The following is a 27,942-nucleotide window of genomic DNA, read 5'->3' on the forward strand; positions in this document are numbered from 1 at the left end:
TTGCATAGCATGGCGTACTTACAGCAGGCAGATATACTACGGATCATCAATGTCAATCACAGAATTCCTCATACAACACGATCAATGCTACATATACCTCTTGTCCACTTCAAATCGCCTTGCTCTTGCTCAACGCTGCACGCTGTATCTCCTCGACAGTCTTCCCGACCCCATCCACATCTATTTCATTAAAACCATCATGAGGACTAGGTTGCCAACCATTCTTCACGCTTGCCAAAAACATTCTGAGACTTGTGAAGTTCACGATTTGGTCAGACAGCTTTGCGCGGAAAGACAGAATTAGTGTTCACTTTGCAGCTTTTCCAACCGACCTTTGAAGTGGGACGAGGGTTAGAGGAAAAAAAGGAGTAGCACGTTAGGGAAGGGCGGAAGGGATTGAGAATGGTGGACCAAATAAGAGACGAGGGACGGTTTCGAAAGACACTCACCGGAGTCCTCTCGAGACCAGAGGTATTTGGGACCACCCAGAAATAAGTATACGTGACAGGTGCTGTGAGATGCGGAAGTCGGTACAATCGTGGTTGAGTGGGGTCGAATGGGATCCCGTGTGGTTTCGATCTCGCTTTGGGCCGAGAGCGACTCTGTGCATCGTCGACTTTGACCCCTTTCCCCTGAGAATTTGAAATGGGTAGAGGGATTTGGTCGATGATACGCTTGCGCGCGGGCTGATCCAAGTCATCGTTCTCGATTTTGATGTCGACAGTTGCCAGATCAGACTTCATATCTACATCATCGATCATTTCGGGCTTGAGCTTGACCTCTTGCTCGAGGGCGTGCTCGACAGGTCTCGTCTCCGACACGGTTGCAGTCTTCCCCACTACGCCTTCGTACACATCCCATATCTTTTTCCCTACGAAACAGACCACTTTCGGGCGATGTCGTATGAATTTGAGCGTGAGATTGCGGACGTTGAGTCGCATTTCCAAAGTGGAAAGTTCAGATTGCTAGACAAAATCACCAAAGATCAATCATGCGATCAGTCAGACTTGGTGATCTGACTCGTCACGCGGGAATCGCACTTACCTCGGAAGTCGGTCGGTCGACTAAATTCGTCTGACGGATCAAGAGGTAGCTTGTAAGCTTAGATCTGGATATGGCTGTGTGAGGTTGGTACGACTTGCACCCACCATTCCATAGTTGTATTCTTCCATCATAAGCCCATCTTCCAGAGGACTGAACAGTCGAGAAGTGAGACCTGTGTCAACTATCTTCAGTGTCGATCAACAAAGATGATACGGTCCAAGTCCGAAGCGGATGATCCGATGTTGTGCTGGATCGGATTGCACGACTCACCTGACTGATGGACGGATCGCTACGGATTGAGAACCAAGCAGTCAGCTCTTCACAATGTCCTTGTGCTCTGAGCCATCTGGTTCAGTAATGGCGCGAACTTACCCAGAATTTATTGGTGGGATGGGAGAAATGATGGCCCAAGGTCGAAGATCGTTTCCCTGTCGCATTGATCAGGAAGGTCAGCTGTTGCACCCCAGCTTGCAAGGGTATCTGATATCGGTGGTCGTACCTGGACTGAGGGGCGATAGATTGTAAGCTTTTCAAAATACATCGGCGCGATGAGCAGAGTTCGGTTCAGAAGTCACTCACTTTATACCACAAAAGACCACTACGGATGGATCGCAACGTGATAACAGTACCAAAGCCCATCAACATCAGACTTCAAGGAGAGCATGTTGCCCTTGACCCATCATGCCCGTTGGACTCTGTACACTGAGCCCCACAGCTAAGACTGAGAGACACTCACGATCCAGACCTGATCTTAGGAGATCATTGACCGGTCGCAGATGCTCGTACGTCTCCGGTCCAGCATAGCCTCTCGGTTTCTTGACCACCTTGAGTTTCAGTGTACTTGCCTCCTTTTTCAAAGCCTTCCGCTTCCCGTTCTTCTTTTTCGTACGCGAATCGAGATCGGGACGATGGTCTTCGATCTCCGATTGGAGTTCCGTCAAATCACTGCAACTCAAAGTCGAGTCGTTGTTGGAACTCGCATTCTCCTCTTCCATGGACGTCGTCTTGGACTTGATGTTCCGAGTCGATCTTCTAGCACGTTCATTCCTGCCCGGCACAACGTTCTTCTCATTCGATTTTGATGAGAGTTCATCTGGCTTGGTCCCATTCCATCTTGTTTTCGATGTCGTACTTGTCGTCGATCCCAAAGTCGCATCGAGATCAGGCACCCGTTCCTTCTCCTCATCCGCTTTGTCTCGAAGACATGTAGACGACCGCCTTGCCGACAACGACGAAGACAAAGACAAAGCAGACGGTCCACCTTCGATCGTAGAAGTCAAGGCGTATTTCGCGATCCTTGCTGCGAAAGCTCGAGATGCAGGACTGGCTATGACGTCTCTCTCGACGACTTCCTGCTTCATATCAGATCTCCTTCGATCTTGTCGTCTGGTCCGATCGCTCTAGGTATGGCAGAGCCGGTTGGGCAGTTCGTGAAGACAAAGAATCGTCGAATCCAACATATGGAGGTGCAAATATAGCGAGCGAGTGATTGGGATGGAGCTGAAAAGTGGAGGTCGTAACTGGAACGCTTCCTCGATGTGCCAGCATGGAACCATATTCCACCGACATCCTCAATCATGTCTCTTGACTTGTCGATCTTGTGATGACAGCGACAACGGCAACAGGATCATACCAATCATGTTTGCATTCAATTCTACCTCAATACTGTCCCCGGCATGGGGTTTGTAGGAACCCTAACTACTGCCGCTGTTCCTTCATAGCGGAGCCGGCTATTGCTACAAGATGTGTACTAGTCACCATTGACGACACCACTCTTCGATAGTGAAATTGTATCATGGATATTGACCGATTAGAAAACTGAAACGAGGACTGAGACTCATATCACATTGGGGAGCAAAATCAGACAGATCAAATGATAAAGGGGGAAAAAAGATATCTATGGAAAGGTCGATTGAAAATGAAAGTGTGCCATCCGGTCGATAGAGGATGGTCGCTTTCCCTAGCCGTTTTAGATCCGGATCGCGACCGCGAGACACTTATCGCTGGAACGCAAATAGACCACTATTGTTACCGCCATAAGGAGCTTCTCCATTGGGGCCGACAGGTGTCATCGCTTGACCGTTCATGGGGGACGTCAGTGTCGCGAATGAGTATCCGTGCCTTTGCTGTGGAAAGGGATTCTGGGCGGTAGGTGTAAGATGATCGCTCTCCGTTTGTCTGAATCCGTCCACCATCGGATTGTGGGAAGGCATAGGGAGATGCTGAGGTGCCGAAGCGCGTCGAGCACTCGCGGCCATGTTGCCGACATTGCTCAGATACGGCGGTTGTGCAATGCTCATGCTGTAGTTTGGCTGCACAGGGTGGAAATATGATCGACCGTCTGCGGATGAGGCGATGGACGAAGAGGTTGATGGTCGAGATTCGGCACCGTTACTCCATGATGGCGCCGGGTAGCCTACTGGATAAGATCCAGATGGGCGATGACTGAACCCTGAGGTCGCCGACATCATTGAAGCTGCACTGTCTCTCCGATCCCAATCGGAGTCGGTGGAGGAAGAACCGATCGACGCTCGTTGCGACCACCCCGGAGCATTCCCACCGAATTGGGAGTTGGCACTGATCGCAGCAAGCTCCCGCTTCTTCTTTCGCCAAGCTTTACGCATATCTTTGAACTCTGTGGGGGGCAATAATTCAGTTTCGATCCTCATTTGCACCAATCCTCACTGACCTTGAGGAAGACGCTTCTCTCCGTGTTTCTGCATGGCGACATGCGCGTTCAGATGATTCAAAGTCCCATACGACTTCTCACAACCATTCCATCCACAGTCGTATAATCGCTCAATTTCGTCGAACCTTCTCCTTGGCCTCTTCTTTGGTGCTGGACCGCCAAGCTGAACAAAAGTCAGCTCGTATTGGCTCATCTCGCTCGATGAGCCAGGTTTTCCGACATAAGACGCTCGCATTGCGCCGCCAGCGGCCCGAGGAATACCTGAGTCAAGAGAATAGCCGCGGTCGCCAAGGAAGCTGGTAGAGGCCGGTAAGTTGCCAAGGGAGTTGGTACGGTCGTCTCGGAAGGGCATCAAAGAGGGCTGCATAGCCTTAGATTCCGAAGATATCGGTTGGAAGTAGCCAATAGCGTTACTCATACCAGGGATTTGGCGAGCAATGGATTGAGCGCTGGGAAGGGCGATCCCATTTCCAACATGAGGATAGCTAGGAAGACCATCACTGGTTTGTGGTCTACCAGAGTACGTCGTTGGGCGGGGATATCCTTGATGGACCTGCTGTTGTTGAAGGTAGCCCTGTTGGCTCACAGAATGAGGAGGTACCCCGAAAGCAGCCGCGGAGGGCACCTGGTCTGTTTGACCATAAGGCGAGGGTTGCGGTTGCCAACCTGGAACGTTGAATTGGGGTTCAGAGGCCCTGCGACTTTGAGTGACAAAGCGGGGATCAACCGAGGTGCTTGTTTCAGGGGCCTGTGGAGAAATCTGCTTGATTTGCTCCGCCTCCACTTCCTTGTCAGTCGAGGCGAACGGGTTGGTGGTGTTGAACATGCCTTCGTTTCCTTCGTCTATGGTCTCTGCGATTCTGACGCCGTCCGAAGAAGTTGGTCTCTGACTCGTTCTTCGAAACTTCTGACCTTCGTCTGCGCCTCCTGGCATGAAACCTGCGAAAGGACTTCTACTTTGTAAGGCCCCACCGGCGGTCGCAGGACGACGGGTCTCGGTAGGGGAAGGTCGGACGAATTCGCGAGAGATAGCGGGCAGAGCGTCGACGGAGGAGAAAGAGCCGCCAGTAGCAGAGCCAGAGGTAGAGGAGAAAGAAGAGGCGGAAGAGAGGCCGTAAGAGGAACTGAAAGAACCGTTGTTAAATGGATACGAGTTTCCAGCGCTGAGCTGTCCAGGACCTGGAGTGTACGGAACGGTGCTGGGTGAGATGCTGGTGGGGGAAGAAAAAGAACCTGTCTTGATAGGTGCCGGTTTGTACGGAGCGTTGAAGTTGGAGTCGTTGGGGACGGCGGGGGGTTCAAAAGCAAAATCAACTGGGGAAGAATTGTCTGAACCGGTCATAATTCCGATCGAAGATGACGGTGTTGACCAACTGATGGTGGAAGACGGATATAGCGCATGGTCAGGGGACGAATAGAGACCGGGAGTAGAAGGCGTAGCGCGTAGCGAGTTGGAAATCATTGTGCGAGAATAGTTAGATTTTTGGACAGAGGGGGGCATGATTGGTAGAAGTTGAGATCATTGCATTTTATGCGTGTTGAGATAGATGTCGAGGGGATCCATTGAATTTTGCGTGGGAGCGTGTGACGAGTGAAGATACGGACGAACAAACGTTGCAATGAGTATGGCACAGGGAGGAGGAGTGTAACCAATTGATGAATGGAGGAGATAGGCATAAGAGGAGCAATGAACGAGTCAGCCGGGCCAGATCGAAATACGCGTATGTGAGACATTTGTGTGAGGAGACAGACCGGACGGGGTGGGTGGGAAAGATTGAAATAACAGAGTTAGGAATGCTCACCGGAGGAGTGGTTTGGTTTCTGACAATCACCCGAAGTTGGTAATCAAGGTATACGTTGTGGCTCTCGAAAGCTTCGAACAGTGGAACGTATTTGTCGTATGACCGCTGTGAGATTGGGTGGATTATGTCTGTGATCAAAGGTAGGATGGAAACAAGCTTCTCAGGATGCCGCGCAAAAGGAGCCTCCGCGGATTCGGATTGATGAACAGGAGATGTTTAGTCTCTGATGTCGAAAAGAAGATCTCGTCGATCGGGCTATGGTCGCAGCGACGATACCGGGTGCTCACGGGACGGTGGTGTGCTTTGAGATGGAAGGCGACAGGTGCCCAAGTCGATTGGCTAACTGACTGACTGATTGGCTGACTGTCTGACTGTAGTAGTGTCGAGTCGAATCTACCTCTGTCCTTAGGTCTATACCTACTTGCTGACGGTAGAAGGTATGGATGTGACAAAGGATAATCAGATTGAGAGAAATCGAAAGAGGTTCGGATAAGTGGTACAATGTAACGATGATGATGATGATAGGAAAGGTGCTAGTGGGATTTGGTTCTGTAACGAGGATGTGAGAACGAGGAGTAAGGACAAGGGGGGGGGGGGAGGGTGTATGGCAAGTGGATGCGTGCCGTGCTAATTTAGTGTGCTTTTACGAGTTTATGCGGGGTATTGGCAAAGGATAAGGGAGGGGAGGGCTGGGGGGCGCAGGGAGAGAGAGAGGGGCGTCGTCGGAACGAGTTCAAGAGATACAGGTTGTGGTTTACCTGTTACATAGTTACATATCTCATCATCGTGAATCTGGATCATTTACTCTGCGTGTCGTCTTCTTTCGCCCCGGTCACTTGTCTCTCTGCAGACGCCGATATTGAGATATGCAGCTCAGTTTCACAAGCTGCTGGCAAAGGGCAGGACCAGAGAGAAGGGGATCGTTACTGTATCGTCGTATATTAGAATCGGCTTCCACTAGCGTCTTTTTCTCTTGTTTTGGTTCTCTGCAGATGTGCGTATACACTTCGGCTTTCCGGACCCAAAATCCCCTTCTCGCGATACGCGGCTCGCACCGCCCTCGTGGGGGGGCCATAAGCCACAACAAGCAAAAATGAGCAACATCGGCCGTCACCAACTCCGTAGTTCGTTCCCATTCTCTTGTGTTTTTTTTTTTTCATTCATTATCTCTGAGTTGGACCCTGAATCAAGGACTATGATAGCCGGTGGGTCGGTCATTTGGCTGGCGTCGCGCATCGAAGCATGAAGTGAGTTAAATGAAAAAAGGGAAAAGGAAAAAAAAAAACCCCTTTCAAACTCAACGTGATCGAGAATATATGATGAATCATCATCACCACCCACCACCATCATGTATGTTCGTCTTGCTCTCTGATACATGCCATGTAATGATGATGAATGCTCCCTTCGCACGGTCGATCGAGGCAAGTCAACAAGAAACACTACCTACAGCCACAAATGAAAGTGGGGAAATGAAATGGGAAAAGTTAATTCGTGTCCCGTTCCGTAAGCTTGTCCATTCGGTTCTCATAGATTAACGTACGATACCAATCATTCTGAACAACGACAACGTGTGGGGCATGATGATAGATGATCGCAGGCGTTACGTAGTACGGCCATTCCAGCTCTGAGATGTGATGCGTTATAATCATTCTTATTATGATGGACAGCTCTTCTTGCTCGGAGGCAATTGTTACTTGGAGAACCCCCTCGATCTCAATTACACACAGAATAGAATGAGATAGATCCCGTCATGAACGAGATGACCTCCTTACAATCCCAGAACGACCTGAATGAGGTCCCGGGGGTCCTTCCTGTGCACCACTGTACGCCTATACAGGGTCACCACACCCATCTACATGGCCAGGGTATAACACCTCGTTCACTAGCTTCAAACACGTCGATCGACCCAACTCTGATTTTCCGGAGGTTTCGGACCACGCAACACGATGGGATGCTCGTTTATCGCGTTCACCCAACGCGACTTCAAGACATCGAGCGACTCCGTGTGGGCTGAGTCCCTTGTGCTGTGTTGTTCCAAGCGAAGGAACTGCGCTCTGGAGAGGAGAGCTTTCAAAATAGGCAATACATCGGCATCTGCGCCAGTGCAGAAAGCACCCCGGTACCTTTTGCAGCAGGATCGATGCTCCCCTCTAATCTGATATGACTGACAACTGTACATCGCTTAGAGAGCGTAACGGAAGTATGGGTTGTCTGCGATATGAAACGGAGAATCAGCCATATGCTCCTATTGGCTGAAGAGCAGGGATGCAGTAGCTCACTCCACTCTGTGGCGTCGGTCTGTAATCATGAAACAATCATTCGTTACGTTAGCGGTTAGATCCCCTCGACGGAGTTGCAGGGAGGCTGACATCGAGAAGACGCGGCGGAACTTTGGGACCAGTGAAGAGAAATACAGATGAAGTAGGGGAATGTACTCACCATTCCAATCTCTTCAGCTTTCTTCGCTCGCTCTTGCTCCGACAGTACCTCCCCACGTGCGGCAGCCGCTTTGTCCCATCGACGGTTAGAGAACCACATGTAGAAGCCCAAGACGAGATGAAGGCATGTTTTCGCCACATATCCCGCTAGCATCGCCTTGGTCGCAGTCGGATAGCCTTGTGCTTTCTCTGAGCCGATCAACACGTGGGGTCCTGCGATGTCTATCAAGCAAACGACGAGTAAGTGACAAGCCTCCGTTGGATACTCATCATATTGAAGCGGGAACTACCCACTGCCTACGCAATAACCGATAAAGGTGACAGTCGTCATAGTCTGTCTTTTCGTGTAGCCACCCACGTTCTGTAAGGTTTCATTGTCAGGTCGGAGCAAGCAGATACAACCATACTGGGAAAGCAGGAACTCACTGCGGAGATCATGACCAAACTCAGGGAGAATCCAACTGATTGGAACGATGTGAACCAGAAGGCGACGAGTCTACCCCACGTTTCGTGGTGAGGCGCATACGTCAGAGCACACGCTGCTACAATACAAGTCGCGTTGCCGATGAACTGATTTCGTTCGAGAAAGTCAGAAGTCAGCAACGCGCAAAAAGAAATGATTTCCTCTCTGCTGGCTGGATCGTCTGACGCACCATCATGATTGCTCGACTGTTCTTGAATCGTCCCGCAAGGTAACCACTGAGGATCAATGAGCTGATCTGTACTACTGAGTTGGGGATATCCAACAACGTAGTTTGCAATTGATCAAAGCCAAAGCCGGAGATCTACGAATGGCAAAAATGGTCAGTAGGGGATCGCTTCGATCTTTTGCTCAGCTCGCTCAGATAGGATGAGCTCACGATGATCGACGAAAAGTTGGATACGACACCATTGGGGATCTGGGCGGCGATTGAGGCTAGGAAAAGGATATACAACCTGCTCGATGTCAGTATGTTACCACAAGGCGATCTCCTGCAACTGGATTTACTTCGGATCCATGAACGCTTCTTTGACTTGTTCAATCTTGAATACCGTATTCTTCGTTCCAGTCTGTGTCGAATTTCGCGTCAGATCTCCACTGGCTCGTTGGCCGTTTGTTAGGTTGTGGGTGACTGACCCTGTTCTGCGCAACTCGCTTGACTGCGATGATCTTCTGATCTTCCGTGAGGAACCGAGCGGACGCGGGCGAGTCAGGGAGGAAGATCAGGAGGTAGATACCCCACAGCGAGGTGAATGAGCCGAATGTCTAAGATGGGCTTAGGATGAGCGATTCGCATCAGAAAGACGCCGTGAGTCGGGCTCACAATGAATATCAATGCCCAGGTAGGAACCTTGGTGCTCGTTACATGGCCGAGACCACTGCAATGCCATCTCAACGGGGCTGAAAACGAGATTCTGAGATTTTGAGCTGGATCCGACCACACTCACTACGAGATCAGAGAGCCCTAAGTCAAGTACATTGTCAGCGGATCCGCCGTTGCGTTCACTGCCGTTACGTGTGGAAGGCCCGCCAACTTACAATGATCGAAGCTACCCCATTGAAACAGTACCAAGTCAGATGTCTGACCGGCTGCTCTTCGAGCTTCCACCACATCGGAGTCATGAGACCCAATCCTGGAGTAACGGCCGCTTCGAGACAACCGAGAATGATCCGGTTGATGAGCCCGCCAGCAAAGTTGTGGCACGCTGCTGTGCACTGCGAACGACGGTGAAAGAGGATAATCAGCCTTGCTCGACTTGGGTACCTAATTTGCACTTGGCTCGACCGGTCCATTTGTGGGGTAGAGTGAACGAAAACCCTCCCTAAACATGGGCAGCCGTCATTCGAACTCACCGCGCAAACTATTCCCCAGAGGAAGACAATAGAACCCATCACCTTGCCGGTCTTTCAAGATTCCCATCAGTCAACACCATAGTCCAAATGATCCAAATGATCAAGAATGAATCCAAACGCACAGGATATTTTTGAAGCAATATATTGCCCGGCCAGGCAAAGACGAGATAGCCCAGATAAAACGCAGAAGCGAACCAACTCTGTATGAAAGGCACCCAGCATGTGATCAGCTTCCTGAATAGTAAATGGATACTATGCCGGATCAAGTCACATTGACAGTCGAATCAAGCTTGTTTGGATTCAATGTGACTTGACTTGACATGGTGTTGTATGGAAAACGACCAAATCGCCACTCACGAATTGAGAGGTGGACACATGAAGTCCGGCTCTCATACCCCACAGATTACCATAGTTCAACGCTGTCTTGTCCAGGAAGGCTAGACCTTGCGTGATGCAGAAGGCAGGTAGGATCCACCCGTCTATCTTTCGTAGTCTACGGGAGCCTCAGCGTGGGTCAAAGAGACGACAGTTAGGAGATAGACCCATTTTGGGAAGTGGTAACGCGTTGGAGAGATCGATGCCAGCCACATTGAAGATACGACACTCACACTTTCTTAGCTTCTTGAGGTGTGTATTCCACGTCTGTCGATCTCTGATACAGATCAAGGCCGACCTCGTGCTCCACACTCGCAAAGGTGGTATACCCTTTCTCTCCTCCTACAGAGGGAGAGACAACAGGTGTGACACCTATGATCGTTTCGTTTTTCTCGTCTCGAGACATATCGTCTGGTCTTCTTGGTCTCAGAACGGTGACGGTGGCTACGGCCAAGTGTGATCTGAAAGTCAAAGCGATCTGTATCAGAACGATCGGCAGACATAGGCGTGACGACTGACCGGAATTGTAGTCGACAGTGTAAGCTAGGATCAAAGCTTTCGATGGCAGAGGTCGTCGAGGGCTTCGCTGTCTTTTATACAGTCAGGAAGACAGTTCCGACCGCTCGACCTGGATAGACTTTATCCCATCGCATTCATCCCTTTACATCAGTCCAAAAACGACGACCTCCACACCGGTTGAAATCCCGACATCCAATAACCAACGTTTCCTGCACTACTTGCTCACTTGACCCCCCCCCCCCCCACTTCCCCTCCCCAGCAACCGGCGACGTCCATCACACGCGCCCATCGGCCAGCTCCGATGACTCTTCCGTTCGACGTGCGGTATTCCAAATGCTGATTCATTGATGCGCTGATCGATGGTAACGCACGAATCACACGCTCCCTTGACCCCCTCCACCCACGGCATTCACCGCGATCATGGGAGGTTGCTTATCAAGTGCGGCGATATCCGTGGCTCACTCATTCTGTACAACTATAATAGACTTAAAATGGAGTCCAACACATTGACCACATACCCTGGGATTCTCACACCTTTCGGGTCGGGCAAAATGTGGATAGACTTTTTGCTCCGTCCGTCCGAAAGAGCGCCCACGAAGGTGCTTGGTGCGACAGCTACGAAAGCCAGGTCGCGACCAATTATGACGGTCAAGGAATCGTCGGCTTTGTGCCCGACTTGGCGTTTGCGCCCTCGTCCGGGCCGGAATCTGATAGCACACGTCTCGAACGAACGAGGTCTGACAGACGATGTTGTCCAGCCGAGCCTTGCGGACATTCAGTGGACTAAAGAAAATACAGGGACCGTAGCTATCATACATTACAACTGTGATGATAAGAAAGATTGAAGGAAGTCTTGCTCGATCCGCATCGTACAGAAGCAGTCACAACATGCCGTGGGATGCCCCGCTAGAACACTGGAATGTCCTCTTCGCCGAAACCGCAGTATCCAAGGATGGAATCTGGATCGTCGCACTGATGATTTCACGCTTTGTCAGTCAGAGTGCCGCCGAGGTCACCTTTGGCGAGATCGCTTGGGAACACTCACCGGATTGTCGTACTTCTTCTTGCCCTCGAGACTCAACGGCTCTTGAGCATTCTCTTTTTCCTTTTCCTGACTCAACCTGTTCTTCGTTGATCCGCCTTTCCCTTTACCCAATTTCTTCCTTGAACTACCCATCGATCCTCTTCCACCTGAACCTCCCCCTGCGACATGCGCTGCTGCCGCTACTGAGCCCTTCCCTTTCCCACTGCTGGTCTTCTTCTTCTTCGTCGGTTTATTGACATAAGAAAACTCTGCATCGGGAGCACCACACGCCGCCACGCTCTTGACCGACGTGACTCCACCACAACGACATTTGTAGCCGGAATGTGTTGGGAGGAAGAGTGCGCCTTCTTCGTTCTCGCAGGCCCGAAAACAGTCCTGTGGGGATTGGTATGTCCCTACAGGGACGAAGGAGCCAATGAAGCCTGAAGAACAGACTATGAAATGATGATCTGTCTGGGTGAGAGCGGCCTGCGGGACGAACGAGGTGTCCTGTCAGTTTCGTCTTCGTCGTCGTCGTCATGTCGAAGACAACGAAAAGAGGTACAACGATCATAGGGAGGTGCACAACGTATGGGGTGGCATCGAATCCTCCATATCAGCATGACACCACTCACTCTTGTTTGACCCATCCGACATCCGAACGATCCAATTGGCTGCACCTCGTAATCTCGAGGTTTAGGTCCGACCGATGAACAACTACATGCATGTACGCCTTTCCCCAGATCTGTGAAGTAGGAATATGAATATCCGCCAGAAGCGACACATGCGTCCTGTCAATGTCCATTTCTGTCAGTATCATTATCATACGCCGTTGAATCCGGATCTCACAAAGACTGAGAAATGGTATCTGGATAGGAGGGTGGATGGGCGTATACTTCGACTTGACTTACCGCACAATCATAGTATGATTTCCTCGATTCGAGATCCTTGATCTTCAGTCCTCCTGTGGGTTTATAATCTCCTTTGAGACATCCTACGAATTCGGAGCTCGTCGTCTGAGCTTGAGAATGCAGTACGATCGTCACGAGAGCAGTCAAGAGTAGCGTCGGTAGATTGAGAGGCGACATTCTGCCTCGTTATCATCAACCCAGTTCCAATGTGAGATAGTTATTGAAAATCAACGTGTTCACTGAGCTGAGTAGGCGCTGAAACGTATAAGCAGGAAGTATGCCTTGATTGCGCTAAACGAAGGACAACAACAACAACAACAACAACAACAACAACAATGCAATGTTTTTGACTGTTGCCGGATCACTCTATTTTTTAAGCTTTAAGGAATGCAGAGCCGCGTAGCCTCATTCACATTCACACACCCTGAGTACAAGGGTTTATATAATAGTTCAATTGATATGCACGATTTTCGAAGCTATACACCATCTATTCTGAAACGTCAAGCATACGCTCATTAGAGCAAGGTGGTCATGACAGATAGAAAAACCGTTATCAATCGTTTATTGTCACTCGTAAACTTCACGTCTCTTCATGTCGACGCTGATTCCGCTCGAATACAGTAATGATCGCCGGTCTCCCCAGAGACTTCCAACTCCTGACAACGCTTCGAGTCTATATCTGCTGTTTACGACGAGTATGAGGCAACTACCGCGCATGTAATGTACACAGGCAAGCGTTCGAAGGCATCATCAATTGATCCCGGTCCTAGTCAGCGCGCGCACAAAAGATAGCACGCAGAGTGCAAAAGCACAACCTACAGATAAGTGTGAGCGGTTCGCTCACAATGATCTCATGCCCGAGTCTGCCTCGACCAGGTGAATATTGAATATCCTTTGAACTGGGTCTCAACTCCGTAGCGACTGCCATGACAACGCCTCCGATGTCCGGGAACATCTTGGACCTCTCAAACCGTCAATACTCGAGTCATACTCGAACAGGCCATAGCTGTTCTGAACACGTCCGCCTTGTAGACTCCGATAGGAAGATAAAGCTTTTAAATGTGTCATGCCCCGCCCATCATCGTCTAGGATGGCCTCCTCGAGATCGCTCAGACTGACGATCTTAATTTCCATCGGGGTGAGATGGTCGCTGCAATAAGGATCAGCTCGGTAGCGGGTACAGCGGCATAGCGATCATGGTATGGGATCGGCTTTCGTCATGTCAAATCAAACATCGGAAAGTCGACAGCGCATTTGGACGTCGCGAGGTTATCATTTACATCCACGATCTGGCGCTTTGAGCTATGGTTGGGGCCCAATGAGCGTGCTGGCGAAGTACAGCGAAACGACAGCAATTGCACAGTCGCGCTATTCTGGTTATCAGCTATCGATTTCTTGAGTCTCAAAGGATGTCATTTGAATGCCATGGGTGCCAAAAGAGGTGGCAAACACGACGATCATTTGGACTGTCCCATTACGATTGGCAAGTAAAGCCGCCTGGACGTGGTGTCGGTCCGCGCAAACTCGTCTTCGGTTCGAAACCTTTCTTCCTGCAACTAGTATCAAGAATCGCAGTCCGGTAGTCAAGGATGATGGAAAAAGGCTTGGCAGCTTTAAGAAGGCTTTGCTAAGTTAATATGTGTCAGACGAGCAATCACAATACAGAATACGGTCTTCCATCGTGACGCATGGATGCCGATCACATAGACTGGTTTGCATTACTCCGGTTCAGGATCCACCCTTATTCCGGGACAGACTTCCATCAAAGAGCAAGTTGTCGACCACGTCACAGATGTCGTCACACATACACGTGTGTCAGAGCCACTGGTATAACTATGAACGCCGCGAGTCGAATGGCGTCCCGCACGACGATCTTCCTCCACGGGCCATGGCAATCCTTCGATGACCTCCCAGCCGATCACAACGGCCATTGAGAAGTGGACTAGTCTGCTTTAGCGAGGAGTTGTGGCCCTGGTCGGCAACGCAAAAACGTAAACAACGATCATACGGTATACGGTACGGGAAGCGGGAACCCCCTGCAATGCCGACATTGGGAGGTAAGAAGAAAAGATGCTACCTCGACTGGCTGATCGTCAATCAGTCAACTGCAGTGACAGACGTCGAGGACACCACGAGACGCCGATGAGCTCCTGTCTCGATCTGTCATATGCGACCTGGTCTATTGGGAGAGCACTCATGGGACTGATCATGATACTCTGCGCTTTGGCTTGACTGAAAACTGCAGTTCCCGCTAACGTTGAACTTGTGGGGCCGGAGGCATAATTCGGGTCCTCGTCTCATACAGTATGATCTCACTTACGGCATAATCATCGATCCAGATATCTGGGAACGTTGTATTTCATGTATTTTGTTTTACTTCCAGGCATGTGGGATTCCAGTAAAAGAACTTGGGCGAACACCATGGTCTTCGGTACCGGTGCGTCAACACGATTGATCGACTGTTATGGCGTGTGGTCCCTGTTGCATCAGATTAATAAGCAGACGGCAGGGTTCAGAGCATTCAATGAACGGCCGCCGGCATACCAACGATCCCGCTCTTAGGCCAACATGTCCATCGACCACTCGCTCGACGAATATGTCAGATGATGAGCGTGGCCTTACCGTCGATGATGCCGGGGATTGAGGATCTGTACTAGCGAAATCCTGGCCAGGCCTCGCTACAAACGACCTAGCACTCCTCCCGCTTCTCTGAATGCTCTCTGTCTAGCGAGACTGGAGGTCGCCATCCAGCTCTATATAAGCTCCAGGATCGAGAACTACACTTCGCAATCTTCTCTGAATCACTCCCTCATCTTTCAACAACCTCAAGTCCGCCCAAATGCGATACGGTATTGCCATAACTGCTCTTCTGGCTCTGGGGTCGTCTGCAGACGCCGCCGCCATCTCCGACAGGGCGTCTTCCGGCGGCTGGGGGCTAGCCTCGATCCTGTCTGCGTTTGGCATATCAGTATCGAACGATGCTGGTAAACACGGTCCCACGTTCTCGATCAATTATAACGCTCATGGAAATGGAGTCGGAGCGTGGCAAAAAGCTGTATCCCATTCTATCCCGTGGAGGAACAACTTCCAAGGATGGTCGACATACAAAGCCAACGGAGTCAACCTGGGTCAGTGACCTAGCATTGTTTGTTACGCCTCGGTCGGTCTACAGCTGATGCTGTCGTCTATCAGGCTCGTGGCTCGAGGTCGAGCAAGGCAACACTCCCAATGTTATTCCCTCGCAGTACCCGGACGAGTGGACATTCTGCTCCGCTGTAGGAAAGGGGGCTTGTGGTCCAGTACTCGAGAACCATTACCGAACTTGGTTCACCACGTCCGACATCGACAACTTCGCTCGATATGGCATCAACACTATCCGTATCCCTACAAGTGAGTACCAAAGGGCACACCCGATGACATCTCTGACATTGAGCTGATCATGTTTCATCAGCGTACGCCGCCTGGTACGCCGTTCCCGGATCGCAGCTTTACACCGGTAACCAGCTTGCATATTTGAGGACCATCACCAATTATGCGCTCTCGAAGGGAATGCACGTCATCATCGGGCTTCACTCCCTTCCAGGAGGTGCGAACAGCTTGGACATCGGAGAGGCTTTGGGCCATGGCAACTGGTGGTACAATCAAACCAACTTCGATTTCAGCATGAAGGTCGTCGACCAGGTCCTTGGTTTCATCCAAACGACCATCAACCCCAACCAAATCACCTTTGAACCGGCAAACGAGCCTTGCGATGACATCCGAAACTTCGCCACTCCCAACACTATTTCATATCCCAACGGCGTCAACTATTACAACACCTACCTCCGAGCGGTCTACGCCAAGATCCAGAAAGTCAACCGAAACATCCCTATGATGATCTCAGATGCCTTTATGGGCGCTTCGTACTGGGCTCCTTTCTGGCAGCAAGGCCAGAACATCGTCTTCGACAGTCATTTCTGTGAGTTTCGCTCTCGAGTCAGAACATTTAGAAAGTGTAACTCACATCCGATAAATCAGATTTCTTCGCTGCTTCTGGAGTCTACTCTCAGTTCGTTTCCGACATCACCTGTGGTCAAGCATCTGCCGCTGCCACTAGCTTCCCTGTCTTCGTCGGCGAGTTGTGAGTGATCTCATTTTCACTTCTTCTCTCGACGACAGCTCATTGATGTTCCTCGCCATCAGCTCTATCGAGTCCAAGTACAACAACACTCTTGCTGCTCGTCGCCAGATTTACCAATCTCAGCAATACGCCTATGCTCAGTACCTTTCCGGATCCGCTTTCTGGGATGGTAAGCTTGATGTCACTGACAGGGTCGACGGAGAGGGTACCAAGGTGAGAGCGTTGCGCAGGTTCAGACTCGTCAGATCCTCGCTGACATGGGAATCAGAATGATTACTGGTCTTTCGCCAATCTCATCAAGGACGGCGTGGTCCTTCCAGGAGGTGCTATCAACAGTTCTTTCTGCTAATCACAGAAATGTTTGTACACTCTGGGTGAAGCCACAGACCTGTAGGCCAAAGCTGTTCGTAGATTAGATATTGCATGCATTTTTACCTCGATCTTTGATCAGCGTTCCTGGCCAACCACGATGTTCCACTTGAGAGGCGGTACTTGGAGGATAACAGAGTGTCTACTGTAAGGAGGATAAGTTTTTTGCCTGAGGTATCAAATGCATGAGTCTTTCGTCATAATTGATCCATTGATATTTTCTACATGTCAACATATTTCTTATATACAGTACATACAGGTCATGACAGACCTTGCAGACGGGCATATTGTCTCCGTTCTCTTCGCTGGTGCCATCTTGCTGATGGTATGCATCGGAATGTGGGGGTTTATGTGATTGCGGGTGTGAGAACAATGCTGGGTCGGAATGAGATGATCGTATGTATCGAAGCTGTTGTGTGGGCGTGGCGTGTTACATATGAGGAGAATGGTGGCGTAATCAGAATCTTTGTCTTCGTTCCATATCACTCCCTCAAACCTGGAGTCGCATGTCCTCCTCCACCTTGGCGTAGCTTGAAGACAAGATAACCTTCCATTGCTCTCCTCAAGCCCTCCTCGCCAACTCGCTCGACGAGAGATCCAATTCGAATGTCGTCCTAAACGATTTGGTCGGAACGATAATCTTCTGACTGATCCCTTTCTTCTGTCCACCAAACGGTGTCCCGGCATGGGGTGTATCCGCCTTTCGAGCAAAAAGAGCTTTAGAGAGCGGCTGGGATTTCGGCAAATGCAAATGACTTGTATGTGAATAGGTGTTCTGTGGTCTATCGGCTGCTGGGGTCAGTGGACTGAGTCCACGAGGTCTGATTGATCGAGTGGAGGTGGACGAGGCATTTTGGTTCAAGTGGGAAGAGTTATCGGAGAAGACCCTTGGATAGCGGTTGGAGAGTGATGATTCGGATGGAGCGGACACCGAGGTCTGTTTCTCGGTGGGTGAAGTAGGCGTAATGGTTGGTGGAGAGTGCATCTCGGAATGTGTTCCAGAAGACGTAGGTCGGTTCATTTTGGTGGTGTGCGATTGGTAGGTGCAAAACTGACTCAGGTGTCACGGCTATGACTGTCCAGTCTGTGTGGTGTGCGCGACAGTGAAGTGGAGAGAGCGGATGTCGATGGTGTGCTGGTAGGATTCATAAGTGAGAGACGCAATGGTTTGGAAGTCAGAACATATCGATACAAATAAGTAAGTGGTCGGTCAAACTCCGACTCTTTTCTGTTTTTCTTTTTTGTTGGGGTGAATAACGCTGCTCATTTCCCAAATCGTTGGGGTTGGTCAAGAGCTGCGGAGACCCCACACAGGCACAATCGGGTAATAACAAACGACGTAATCACAGCTTTGATCCCGCCGAATCCGGCAAAACCGACGAATTGACCATTCAGTCGATAATAACCTGCTCACTGCGCTTGGACCTCCACCGACGCGTTCGTCTGATTACTGATTCCATCACCCTCTTCGCCATCATCGACTTAAACCCCCCCATGAGTATCTTCCACGAGCTGGCCCTCAATGTTTCTTCCTCCGTTGCCCCTCGGCCATGGGCCGAAGTCTCACTTCTGCCATTCGCTCACCTTGGTCATGTACTCCGCGTCCGTTTCCTTACCTGCCTTTCAAGCCATTTGCGCAGCACTCCAGCTCTGAATAACGCTGGCAAGGCGTATGAAAGGAGCAGGAATCAGTGTTCCCATCCAAAGGTCCTTCGGCTTGTCAGCATCCTTGCCTTTTGGATGAGTAAAGTGTGTGCGAAGGATAGAAGCTGGACTCCTCCGGGCGTGCTTACGAAGGAGGATGTGTGTCTGAAGGCGTTTTCGGGTGTTCAGACCCATTCTCACCCCTCCACTGCGTGATGATGACTTGTCTCAGTCCGGCCGCTTCACATTCCTCATTTCGACGTCTGCACTGACCGCGGAATGTTCATCTCAATTGCTCAGTATACCTGCCTGACCAAGACACCTTCACACAACTGATTGATGTACACAAGTAGAAACGGACGTTCTTCGCCACCCGTACCTCGAAGCCACCGGAAGCGCCTGCCGACTGTATACAAAGAGTCCAACACCGAGCTATTCCTACACACCTCACTTTGTCAGCTCAGAGTGCAACGCGTATCATCTATCTCCGAAGGCGGTCTTGCACAGATCTCACAGCGCTTTCAGTAACCTCCTCATCTTACAACTTATCTCGTCCAAATCGAGAAAGTCATAACATCAAGACTGCAGAACGACTTGCCGGTGTCAAAAATCGCCTTGTTCAAGGATGAGTCATCACCTCGAGAACGTAAAGTCGTCGTCCAGAATGCACCGGCGAGCCCGACGCGATCAATCGGCGTCCTCTGCCGCGGTGTTAACCCCATTCTTCTTCCCTGACAGGTGGGTCCTGTGTCTACAATGCTTGAGAGCGATACTGATGGTGATTCGTCTTGCATAGCTCCCCATTTATTACCTACGGAGCCGCCAGATCATCAACTTCACCGTGGAACGCCGGATATGCACGCCAAGACGATGGTTACGACCAGACTCTGCATCTTACCTCAAACTCCAACTCCACCATCGCCTTCAATGTCTCTGGTGCGTGCCTGTCCCGTACTATATTGTCCCTCCGACTCATCTTCAAATCCCATGTCTCCTTTACCCGCAAGCTTGCCTAGGTGTTCTGAAGGCAGTCGTGATCTTTGCCTTTTTGCCCCTTCTAAATTCTCTGGACCTCGATGAGATGGCTCATGACTTTCGTTCTTCCCTGTAGCTACATCATTCTCACTTCTCATTCCTGCATACCCACAATGTCAAGCGACAATCAGTGTCAATTCCAGCACACCATTGCCGGCATGCGCAACTGAATCTTCAGGCTCCGATATGGCGTCGTCGACCATCCCTTTTACGATGTCTAACCTTCCTGCGGGTACACACGAAGTCTTGTGGAACTCCGGCTCGTTGGCTTCCACCGATCAAGTGGTGTTCTGGGGTGTAGATGGTGCTAGGCCTGCCGATGCTTCTTGCATGACTAATGTCACGATTGACAATACGTACAACCATCCGGGTCCGGTCTCTGTCACTTACGATTCGCCCGGTGATGTCGAGAGTTGGACATATCTGAGCCAGGGAGCGAGCAGCGATTCCAGCACTTTCAGCGAGGCAAGCCATTTGGACCAGGATTTCAATAGCACGTTGGCCATCACCCAGACCAAAGGTGCGGCTGTAACCTTCATTGGCAGCGGTGAGTGTCTCTCCTTCACGTGCCAACCGAACATGGTTGACATCCAACAATCATAGGATCTGCAATCTATCTGTATGGCACAATTGGGCCCGATTATGGTCTCGCTTCAGTCTCTGTGAATGGACAGGTTGTCGCACCTTCTCTGAACCTGACTGTGGGTCTGCTTGTCGAGCTGGCATATCTTTCACAGGCTGACCGCGATTCCATCCCGTGAAGTACCCTTGGGCGATGTCCTACGAGTTGTTGTGGTTCCAAACCGGTCTAGACAACTCGTCTGTCACCAACGTGACGATGACCAACCTGGGATCGAGCAAGATGACACTCGACTTTGTTGTTCTCACCGCCGACGCTGAGACAGTATCCCAGCTGTATGTATCGTTGGTAGGGGTTATTGATTGATTGTAGCTTACCCAAATCATCGACGTAGCACACATAGTAGCCTCCATCGAACATTCGTACATACCCTTGCCGGGAAAATTGTGCTTGGTGTGGCTATTCCGGTCACTTCAATCGTGCTGATCGCTGCTGTCATCATATTTCTGATCCTTCGCCGACGACAACCATGGGCTAGTCGAGCGCGGCGTGACTCGCGACTCTTCAGTCTCACTTCGATCTTCTCCTTTGGGCATCTTTGGCCAGGAGAAGGAACGTCGTGGTTCGGTAGTATCGACCGGTAGCACACCGACTGTCGATGATATGCTGTTTGTCTCGTATGACGAAGGACGGAAACAACGTCTAAGCGAAAGGTGGCACTCGTCCAATAGCAGCGTTTCTCGAGACAGCTATGGAACTCGTAGGACGGCGAGTCCGGCCCTAACGCTATCGACCTTTCAAGAGAATTTGGATCCCGTTGTGTCCCCCTCTCCTACATCCACAGAAGAGGACAGGATAAACAGACCTGGATCGCTGCCACATTCAATACATACTGCAACAAACTATGGAGGTTCAAGAGCGGGCACACCGTTGCCTGCATACACTCCAGAGAGGGCACAAGTCACTTCGACGACAGCGATCACCCCATCCAGTGGACCCAACAATGTCGACAATAATGACATTGATGCGACCAGTCCCACATCATCTACTCGCCACCCAACAGCGGAAGAAGAAAAAGCAGCTCAGCTTCGTTTGTTCCGCGACCTGGCGCCAGCTGTCGACCCTGAGCAAGGATCGACCTCCGGAAGGTCTCACGCCGATCAAGACGAAGCATCACCTTCCTCTGTCAGATTCTCAACGGCAGCCCCTTCGATAATGTCAGTCTTTGCTATGTCACCACGCTCGGATCGACGATATTCGGCCATGACCGATTTCACAACCAACCATTCGCTGTTCCATACTCAGGTGAACTATGATAACTATTCACCTGTACCGAAGACTCCGATCAAATCTCCTCCTGGAAGTGGAAGTGAATCGATGCCTACGGCACCGACACCGACCCATGTTATCCCTTCTCGATTAAATCTGAACACGAGTGATCTCGGCACTTCAAGTCCTTTCAGACTGCCGTATCTTTCACTCAGCGCTCGTTCTGACGCTGAATCGTCTACACTTCCCACACCCACTTCAACAGCTCGGCTTGCAACGGGAGTCGATGGTTCTCCACTACGAAGTGGTGAGGCTGAGAGTGGTTCTCCACCTTCGGCATGGTCCGACCCACCGAGGTCTGTAAGAAGATCGATCTGGGATGGTGCGAGTCCGATTGCAACGCCAGAACGCGGGAGGGGGCCAGCCAGGGACCGATATCATATCAGGAATCACAGCAACTATTCGGCTGTCTCGGCCGCCAGACCTGATAGTGATGTGATACCGTTCGAGGAGTTCATAAGTGGTCTAAACGCGGGGCCGAGGGAAGAGGAGAGAAGGGACGATTGGACGTCCTCTTGCCGGTCCAAGTAGCCGATGGTGCAGCAATATTGGAACGTAGCAGAAATAGACAGATTATATACCAAGTTCCTGATTTTTCTTTTTACATCTAGTTCCGAGAACGTTTATTTCGAAGTCAGTTCATTTGGGATCCGTCGCCTCGGTATGAATGATAATAGTGCATCAAAATGTGAATACTGGAAATGAGAACTTGTGGAAATACTACTTTGACACTCCAACAGCCTATGACATATCATTTAATGACTAACAGCATCAATCGCTATCCTCTACAATCTCCTCATCATCGCTATCCGCACCATCCACTTCACCCCAAGTGCTACCCTCTTTCTTCTCGGCGAACAGAGCCCCTCCTGAACTCTTCACCACCTCCCAAACCTTTTCTCCGCCAGATATCACACACTCGACCTCTCTTCTCGGATACGCCGTGACGATTCTGAACTCTAGAGAATCCACATCCACACCCGTACCATCTGCGCCGGCGACGGCCCAATCTGGACCTGGATATCCTTCTGGGGGGGAGACCGGGTCTGATTCCGGTGTATCTTCTTTCGGGATGAGAAGTGTGTCCGCGTATATGAACAGGGAGAGAGTAGAAGGGGAAGATTGGAATTGTCGTATATTCCGTTCCGCCGAAAGAGGTGTTCGAAGAGCTATTCGTAGACTCTCTCCTCCTCCTCCGCCTCCTCCGGAAATATCAGGGAGCAAACAACGTCTAGCATATCTTCTCCATATCTTCCTCTGCTCTCTTGCCAATTCCTTCTCTCTCGCTTCCCGTTCAGATCTCTCGCGTTGTACACGTTCCATCTCCTCCTTTTGTCGTTGAGCATGTAGTTTTTCACGGTCTTTTCGCTCCGCTTCTCGGAAAGCGCGATCCTGTTCTTCTCTCAGATGACGGGATTCCTCAAGTGACAATCGTTCTCGTTTCAGCCGAGAGAGGAACGGCGAGGTTCGTGGGAGGATGGACGTGGTGAGTGTCTGAAGGATCGACGTCGTCGAGGTGGTAGTGGATGGAGGACCGGATAAGTTGGCAAGGATCGATAGACGAGGAGTAGATGATGTCGGATGAGGAAGCAGGGACAAAAAGGTCAGAGAGGGATAGGTGGTTGTCAAAAGGGTTTGTGATACTGTCATGATCCAAGTCCATAATCAGCCTGACACGGTGACACGGCGCTAGTGATTGCGACGAAACACCCACCCTGGTATCCCTCTCGACTGGAAATGTCCGCGCCCCAAATCAACACCTCCTTATCCTTCAACGTCCTTATCAGCTCCTCGTCGCATAACACATCCCTCTTGAATTCCTCATCATCCTCATGCTCCGACGAAACCAACACCACCAATCCGAGCTTCCCCTCCTTCCTCAACGTCATGACAAACTCCCGATAGGGACCGATATAGAATTCGGGAAGTGTGCCGTTGGAAGCTGAACATCGGGTGAATCGTTCGAGCTCTCGGATGAAGGCGAGAGACGTGGTCGTAGGGTCCTGAGGGGGACGCATCTGCATAGAAGAGGTCGGGGTGGAAGGTGGAAGAAGGAAAGAAGGGAATCGAGGTAGGAGCGAGAGGGGTACGAAAGTGCGTACTAAGCACAGAGACATAGTATTAGTTAGGCATCGAGCAGATTGATGCAGTTGCAACCGCTCACCGAAGAGATACCATACGCCTCCTACTATCGAAACCAGTAACGAAACAGGCCAACTGATCAACCCCCATAATCCTAGTCCCACGCCACCTGTGCCAGGAGCGCCTCGATGCGGTCGATGTGATCCTGATAGTCGTCGAGCTCCCGGAGGAGGTCGGGGAAGCAACGGATCTTCCACTTCGAGATGTGATGCTGCCGAAGCACCTGCTGCAACGCCGTACATCGATCCAGGAGACGTCATGGATGACGAAGAAGGAGAGAGTGGAGGGGCGGGATCAGAAGACCCCATAGAGAATATCTGCTCTACAGTTGCCTAAGACACGGATGAGCACAAAGGAAGTATGAAGAGATGTACCTCTGCTCACTTGGACATTCCACCCATTCTCTCTCAACAATCTCTCGTTCCTCTCTCGAGCAGCCGCAGTGTCGGAAGCGGTGATCGCACACAGTTGCTGTAGAGCTTCCTCCTGTTCCAGACTCAAGGACATTGTTGTGGTAGTTGGATGCTACTGCGCAGGTCGTGTGAGTGACGAGGAGGAACGATGTGATATGTCTCGATCTGTCAAGACACGTCGACTTGAGATGCTTGAAAGCAACCGACGAGACCTCGGCAAGTTCAGGCCGGTATTACCACGTGGAGGTGCCACTTCATTGAGACCGACAAAAGTGGAGGCAGATCACCTCATCCATGAACGGAGCGCCGTGCGATACTCTCTTGCTCTTGCCTATTCATCGTTCCAACATCACATTCGCATTCGACATCCCGTACGACACTGCTGCTCACCCGCACATATCGGGCATCGATTGCTATCCAGCTATGAGCACCTCCATGCATACTCAGCTGCGAGACGACCACGCAAGACGAAACCGTGACATCGAAATCACCTACGACTCGTCGTCCACTCTCGATCAAGATGCCGTCCAGCTGGTATGTGGATTGATAGCCACAGACTGGGTATCGAGTAACGTCAATAAAGACGCTGATCGGGTCATCCTTGCAGGCTAATCTCGGCTACAAATCTGCCCTTGCTCGGCGATGGGGCCAAGCAGAATCTTTTGCAGCTGCATTCTGCGCAATGTTCGCTTTCGAGTTCTTTCCACCCTATATGTAGAAAGCTGACGTGACCTCTGAGCAGGAATTTCATCGCCTGCGTTAGGAGCTACATCTTCCTCGGTATCTCTGCTGGTGGTCCCGCTGCTGTCTGGTAAATCTCACCAATCGTATCGACCAAACGACAACCGGTGGTTCCCACAAGCAGCGATCAAGCGACTGTCGCAGACTATATGTACCTCGGAGACAATGCAAACGCAAAAGGTCGACTCAACTCGGGTTGCTCTTCCATCAAACGATGAAGGAACACGTGCTTGCTCGATCTTGAGGAGGGGTTCCAATGTCAGGGAAGGGTTTCAACTACTCTTCTCTTGGCTTGGATCCGTACATTGTAGTCTGCTCAACCCAGTCGCCTTGCAAAAGGTTGATATCGCTTTTCCTACCTTTGTATATATACCAGATGCTGGGTACGGGTGCTCTCTGTTCGATCCCCTTGAACGAGTCCAAAGACGATTCTATAGGATCATCACTCGGAAAACTGATCATGCGCGACAATACAGAGGGTGATCCCTCATCGGTCGTCGCGCAAGTTCTCTATGTGCGATCCTGTAGGATTCGAGGAATCGGTAGTCTGGTCCGAATGAGCGGCTACAAGCTGTCGTTCAGACTGGACGGGGTCGGGTCATTACAGAAGAGGGCTGAGATTAAAACCGTCTGAACCTGCTCGAGACAATGCTCGCGAAGGGAACCCCCGCTTGTAGTTAAGTGATCGCGATGTCGATGAGGGTCCGGCGCAAACGGGCCATGACAGCTTCTCTACTTGATTGGTTGATTGCTCGGAGTCCGAATCGACATCGCGGTAGTTCCACGTCTTTTTCTCCGTTTCCATCTGCTGTTGTTGATAGGAGGTGGAACAGGTCGTCGGCTCTTATTTCTTGGGTTCTAATGACTGTCACTGCTGCTGTGTTAGCTGAGATTTGCGTGCGTCTTCACCATAGAACTCTTCATTGGGGTACTTTCAGCTGATCTGGACTCGTTGTCAACACCACAGTCTGCCCTACCACTGTCTGGATCGATCTATATCTGGGCTGCGGAAGCTGCTGGTGGTCATTCCCGGTGTATGTTATATCTTCAGCTGGAAACATCGTTCTACAGGGCTGACCAGTGCCCTAGTGATTGGCTACGTTGTCGCCTGGTGGGCTTGTACTGCTTGGATGACCTTTTGCGCTTCCGTCTGCCAGGTACGTTTGTCGCGTCAAGTCATGCAACAGCTGACGTTCCCGGTATGATTCGTAGAACGCCGCCAACCATCTTCTCTCGGTCCTTGTCGTCTACGAGGTGGACTTCCCTGGAGGTCTCACGAATAACTCGATCAAATTCCGAGCGCTCACATGGGCTCTCTCAGAAATCTTCTTGTTCATCTGCATCTCGCTCAACTACCTTCCTCAGAAATGGTATTCCTGGATCTTCAAGGGAAGCATGTGTCTGATGCTGGTTGATACACTTCTCAACTTGATCTGGCTGCCTGTGAGTTGACTCCGAGCAAGCGCAATGAGCATGTGTGCTAAGGAGGCCCCAGATTGGCGTATCAAGGACCTATGGCTTCAGAAATGCTTCGGAGGTTTTCACTTCCCAATGTGAGCTCGATAATACACCAAAATGCGAGCTCTGCTAATGAAATCACAGATAACGGTACTGGTGCCCCAGCAGGATGGATGCTTGTAGGTTTCGCTCGTTGTATGCTGCTTGATCAAGTCTAACTTGATGTCACATCAGTCTGTTCGGCGCCAGTGCTGTCACCGGCTTTGTTGCTAGCGGACATGTTGCCGAGGAATTGAAGCATGCGAGTGTCAAGGCTGCCCGAGGCATCTTAACTTCAGCTTTCGCCAGCGGTGGTTGCGCTTTCTTCACCAGCATCCTCTTCTTGTTCTGTGTGCCCGACCTCGAGACTTGGTCAACGTTCACCTCTCCCCAGCCATTCATTCAAGTGTACGATCTTGCCTGAGGTCACATGGGTTGCATTATCATGACTACGATCGCTATCATTGGTCTACTTCTCAATAGTTCCATCGCTATCGTCGCCGCTTCGAGATTGGTCTTCGCAGTAGCCAGGGACGGGGTACTACCCTTCAGCTCATACGTTGGCAAGGTGACATCTGATGGAAAACCCGCAAACGCGGTGAATGTCATGATGGTGTTTGGTGCGGCATTGTTGTGCACCATTCTGCCTTCAACAGTTGCATTTACGTCGCTTGTCTCAGCTGGAGGAACTCGTGAGAAAACTTCTCCATGTTCATCTGTCTGCGCTTCTTCGACGCCTCTGCTGACTATCTGTAAAATTTAGCGACGATTGCAGCATATGCTCTGATCGCGTTCTAAGGGCTTGTCTTCACTCCGAATCCGTTCAAAACCTCCAAGTTTGGCTTGGGCCTCTTTGCAAAGCCTTTCTACATCGTCACTTTCCTCTGGAACTGTATCGTCTTTGCTGTCAGTCACCTTTTCCGCCACTTCTGAGGTGTCTCCTTCGCCCGCTGATGCCTCGTCCTCTCAGACCTACATTTCTCCCTTCTATTTCCCTGTGAAGACCGCAGCAGGCTTCAACTGCTCTGTGTAAGTTACGCCAATACAAGCTGCTGTCTTCCACTGATGATCCCTCACGTTTAGTGTCATCTTTGCTGCTGTCACAATTTTCGGCTTGCTTTGTTGGTGGTTCACCAAACCTGAGACCTGGCTTCGAAGGGATATGCTAAACACTATGCACGAGGAGACGGAACGCCCCCACTAGGTCCTACGGCGAAACCTTTACGTGAGCCTTCAACAGCGCTTCCCGTGTTCATTCACTATGATGCAGAAGTGCAATCCCACGTGGATAGCCATATGCGCATCTCTGTCTCTGTCCGTCAAGCGCTTTGTCATTCACTTCGCTTTTCATTTATCCCAATATCCTACTTTCTCCTCTATGCCATTCTTTTTGCCCCGTCCTAGGCCATTGAGCACGCCGTGCAAATGTTCTCTGA

At 50.7% G+C, this 27,942-nt stretch overlaps 10 protein-coding genes across 10 annotated transcripts; 4 read left to right on the plus strand and 6 right to left on the minus strand.

Annotated features, from left to right (window-relative positions):
- Positions 1 to 109: 109 nt before the first annotated feature.
- On the minus strand, positions 110 to 2,405 carry IAR55_006800 (uncharacterized protein; the record flags this gene model as incomplete). Its single annotated transcript, XM_066949879.1, has 8 exons — positions 110 to 280; positions 450 to 965; positions 1,045 to 1,074; positions 1,149 to 1,216; positions 1,315 to 1,333; positions 1,417 to 1,543; positions 1,624 to 1,642; positions 1,781 to 2,405. 8 exons carry the CDS (start codon positions 2,403 to 2,405, stop codon positions 110 to 112), a joined length of 1,575 nt encoding a protein of 524 aa, XP_066799571.1.
- Positions 2,406 to 3,041: 636 nt separating this feature from the next.
- On the minus strand, positions 3,042 to 5,195 carry IAR55_006801 (uncharacterized protein; the record flags this gene model as incomplete). The annotated part of the gene is made up of 2 exons (XM_066949880.1): positions 3,042 to 3,679; positions 3,734 to 5,195. The coding sequence occupies 2 exons, from the start codon at positions 5,193 to 5,195 to the stop codon at positions 3,042 to 3,044; spliced, it is 2,100 nt and encodes a 699-aa protein (XP_066799572.1).
- A 2,522-nt stretch (positions 5,196 to 7,717) lies between these two features.
- On the minus strand, positions 7,718 to 10,588 carry IAR55_006802 (uncharacterized protein; the record flags this gene model as incomplete). The annotated part of the gene is made up of 16 exons (XM_066949881.1): positions 7,718 to 7,746; positions 7,815 to 7,833; positions 7,975 to 8,195; positions 8,268 to 8,334; positions 8,400 to 8,543; positions 8,627 to 8,758; positions 8,834 to 8,909; positions 8,962 to 9,023; positions 9,091 to 9,219; positions 9,278 to 9,332; positions 9,402 to 9,418; positions 9,493 to 9,669; positions 9,808 to 9,858; positions 9,930 to 10,007; positions 10,165 to 10,300; positions 10,416 to 10,588. The coding sequence occupies 16 exons, from the start codon at positions 10,586 to 10,588 to the stop codon at positions 7,718 to 7,720; spliced, it is 1,566 nt and encodes a 521-aa protein (XP_066799573.1).
- Positions 10,589 to 11,607: 1,019 nt separating this feature from the next.
- On the minus strand, positions 11,608 to 12,813 carry IAR55_006803 (uncharacterized protein; the record flags this gene model as incomplete). The annotated part of the gene is made up of 4 exons (XM_066949882.1): positions 11,608 to 11,673; positions 11,747 to 12,214; positions 12,361 to 12,516; positions 12,637 to 12,813. 4 exons carry the CDS (start codon positions 12,811 to 12,813, stop codon positions 11,608 to 11,610), a joined length of 867 nt encoding a protein of 288 aa, XP_066799574.1.
- A 2,662-nt stretch (positions 12,814 to 15,475) lies between these two features.
- Positions 15,476 to 17,105, plus strand: IAR55_006804 (uncharacterized protein; the record flags this gene model as incomplete). The annotated part of the gene is made up of 6 exons (XM_066949883.1): positions 15,476 to 15,764; positions 15,829 to 16,026; positions 16,088 to 16,594; positions 16,654 to 16,756; positions 16,819 to 16,969; positions 17,025 to 17,105. The coding sequence occupies 6 exons, from the start codon at positions 15,476 to 15,478 to the stop codon at positions 17,103 to 17,105; spliced, it is 1,329 nt and encodes a 442-aa protein (XP_066799575.1).
- A 582-nt stretch (positions 17,106 to 17,687) lies between these two features.
- Positions 17,688 to 18,718, minus strand: IAR55_006805 (uncharacterized protein; the record flags this gene model as incomplete). The annotated part of the gene is made up of 2 exons (XM_066949884.1): positions 17,688 to 18,176; positions 18,710 to 18,718. The coding sequence occupies 2 exons, from the start codon at positions 18,716 to 18,718 to the stop codon at positions 17,688 to 17,690; spliced, it is 498 nt and encodes a 165-aa protein (XP_066799576.1).
- A 676-nt stretch (positions 18,719 to 19,394) lies between these two features.
- IAR55_006806 (uncharacterized protein) lies at positions 19,395 to 22,244 on the plus strand (the record flags this gene model as incomplete). The annotated part of the gene is made up of 7 exons (XM_066949885.1): positions 19,395 to 19,507; positions 19,566 to 19,705; positions 19,881 to 20,351; positions 20,408 to 20,505; positions 20,568 to 20,719; positions 20,779 to 21,003; positions 21,149 to 22,244. 7 exons carry the CDS (start codon positions 19,395 to 19,397, stop codon positions 22,242 to 22,244), a joined length of 2,295 nt encoding a protein of 764 aa, XP_066799577.1.
- Positions 22,245 to 22,484: 240 nt separating this feature from the next.
- IAR55_006807 (uncharacterized protein) lies at positions 22,485 to 24,362 on the minus strand (the record flags this gene model as incomplete). The annotated part of the gene is made up of 4 exons (XM_066949886.1): positions 22,485 to 23,356; positions 23,428 to 23,814; positions 23,878 to 24,187; positions 24,240 to 24,362. 4 exons carry the CDS (start codon positions 24,360 to 24,362, stop codon positions 22,485 to 22,487), a joined length of 1,692 nt encoding a protein of 563 aa, XP_066799578.1.
- Positions 24,363 to 24,562: 200 nt separating this feature from the next.
- On the plus strand, positions 24,563 to 25,083 carry IAR55_006808 (uncharacterized protein; the record flags this gene model as incomplete). Its single annotated transcript, XM_066949887.1, has 3 exons — positions 24,563 to 24,802; positions 24,876 to 24,952; positions 25,011 to 25,083. The coding sequence occupies 3 exons, from the start codon at positions 24,563 to 24,565 to the stop codon at positions 25,081 to 25,083; spliced, it is 390 nt and encodes a 129-aa protein (XP_066799579.1).
- Positions 25,084 to 25,870: 787 nt separating this feature from the next.
- Positions 25,871 to 27,710, plus strand: IAR55_006809 (uncharacterized protein; the record flags this gene model as incomplete). The annotated part of the gene is made up of 12 exons (XM_066949888.1): positions 25,871 to 25,906; positions 25,977 to 26,043; positions 26,099 to 26,166; positions 26,222 to 26,452; positions 26,505 to 26,562; positions 26,612 to 26,646; positions 26,702 to 26,715; positions 27,163 to 27,198; positions 27,270 to 27,297; positions 27,368 to 27,412; positions 27,477 to 27,535; positions 27,590 to 27,710. The coding sequence occupies 12 exons, from the start codon at positions 25,871 to 25,873 to the stop codon at positions 27,708 to 27,710; spliced, it is 798 nt and encodes a 265-aa protein (XP_066799580.1).
- Positions 27,711 to 27,942: the final 232 nt, after the last annotated feature.

Source organism: Kwoniella newhampshirensis, assembly GCF_039105145.1.
Source record: "Kwoniella newhampshirensis strain CBS 13917 chromosome 10 map unlocalized Ctg14, whole genome shotgun sequence".
In the NCBI taxonomy this organism is placed as follows: domain Eukaryota; kingdom Fungi; phylum Basidiomycota; class Tremellomycetes; order Tremellales; family Cryptococcaceae; genus Kwoniella; species Kwoniella newhampshirensis.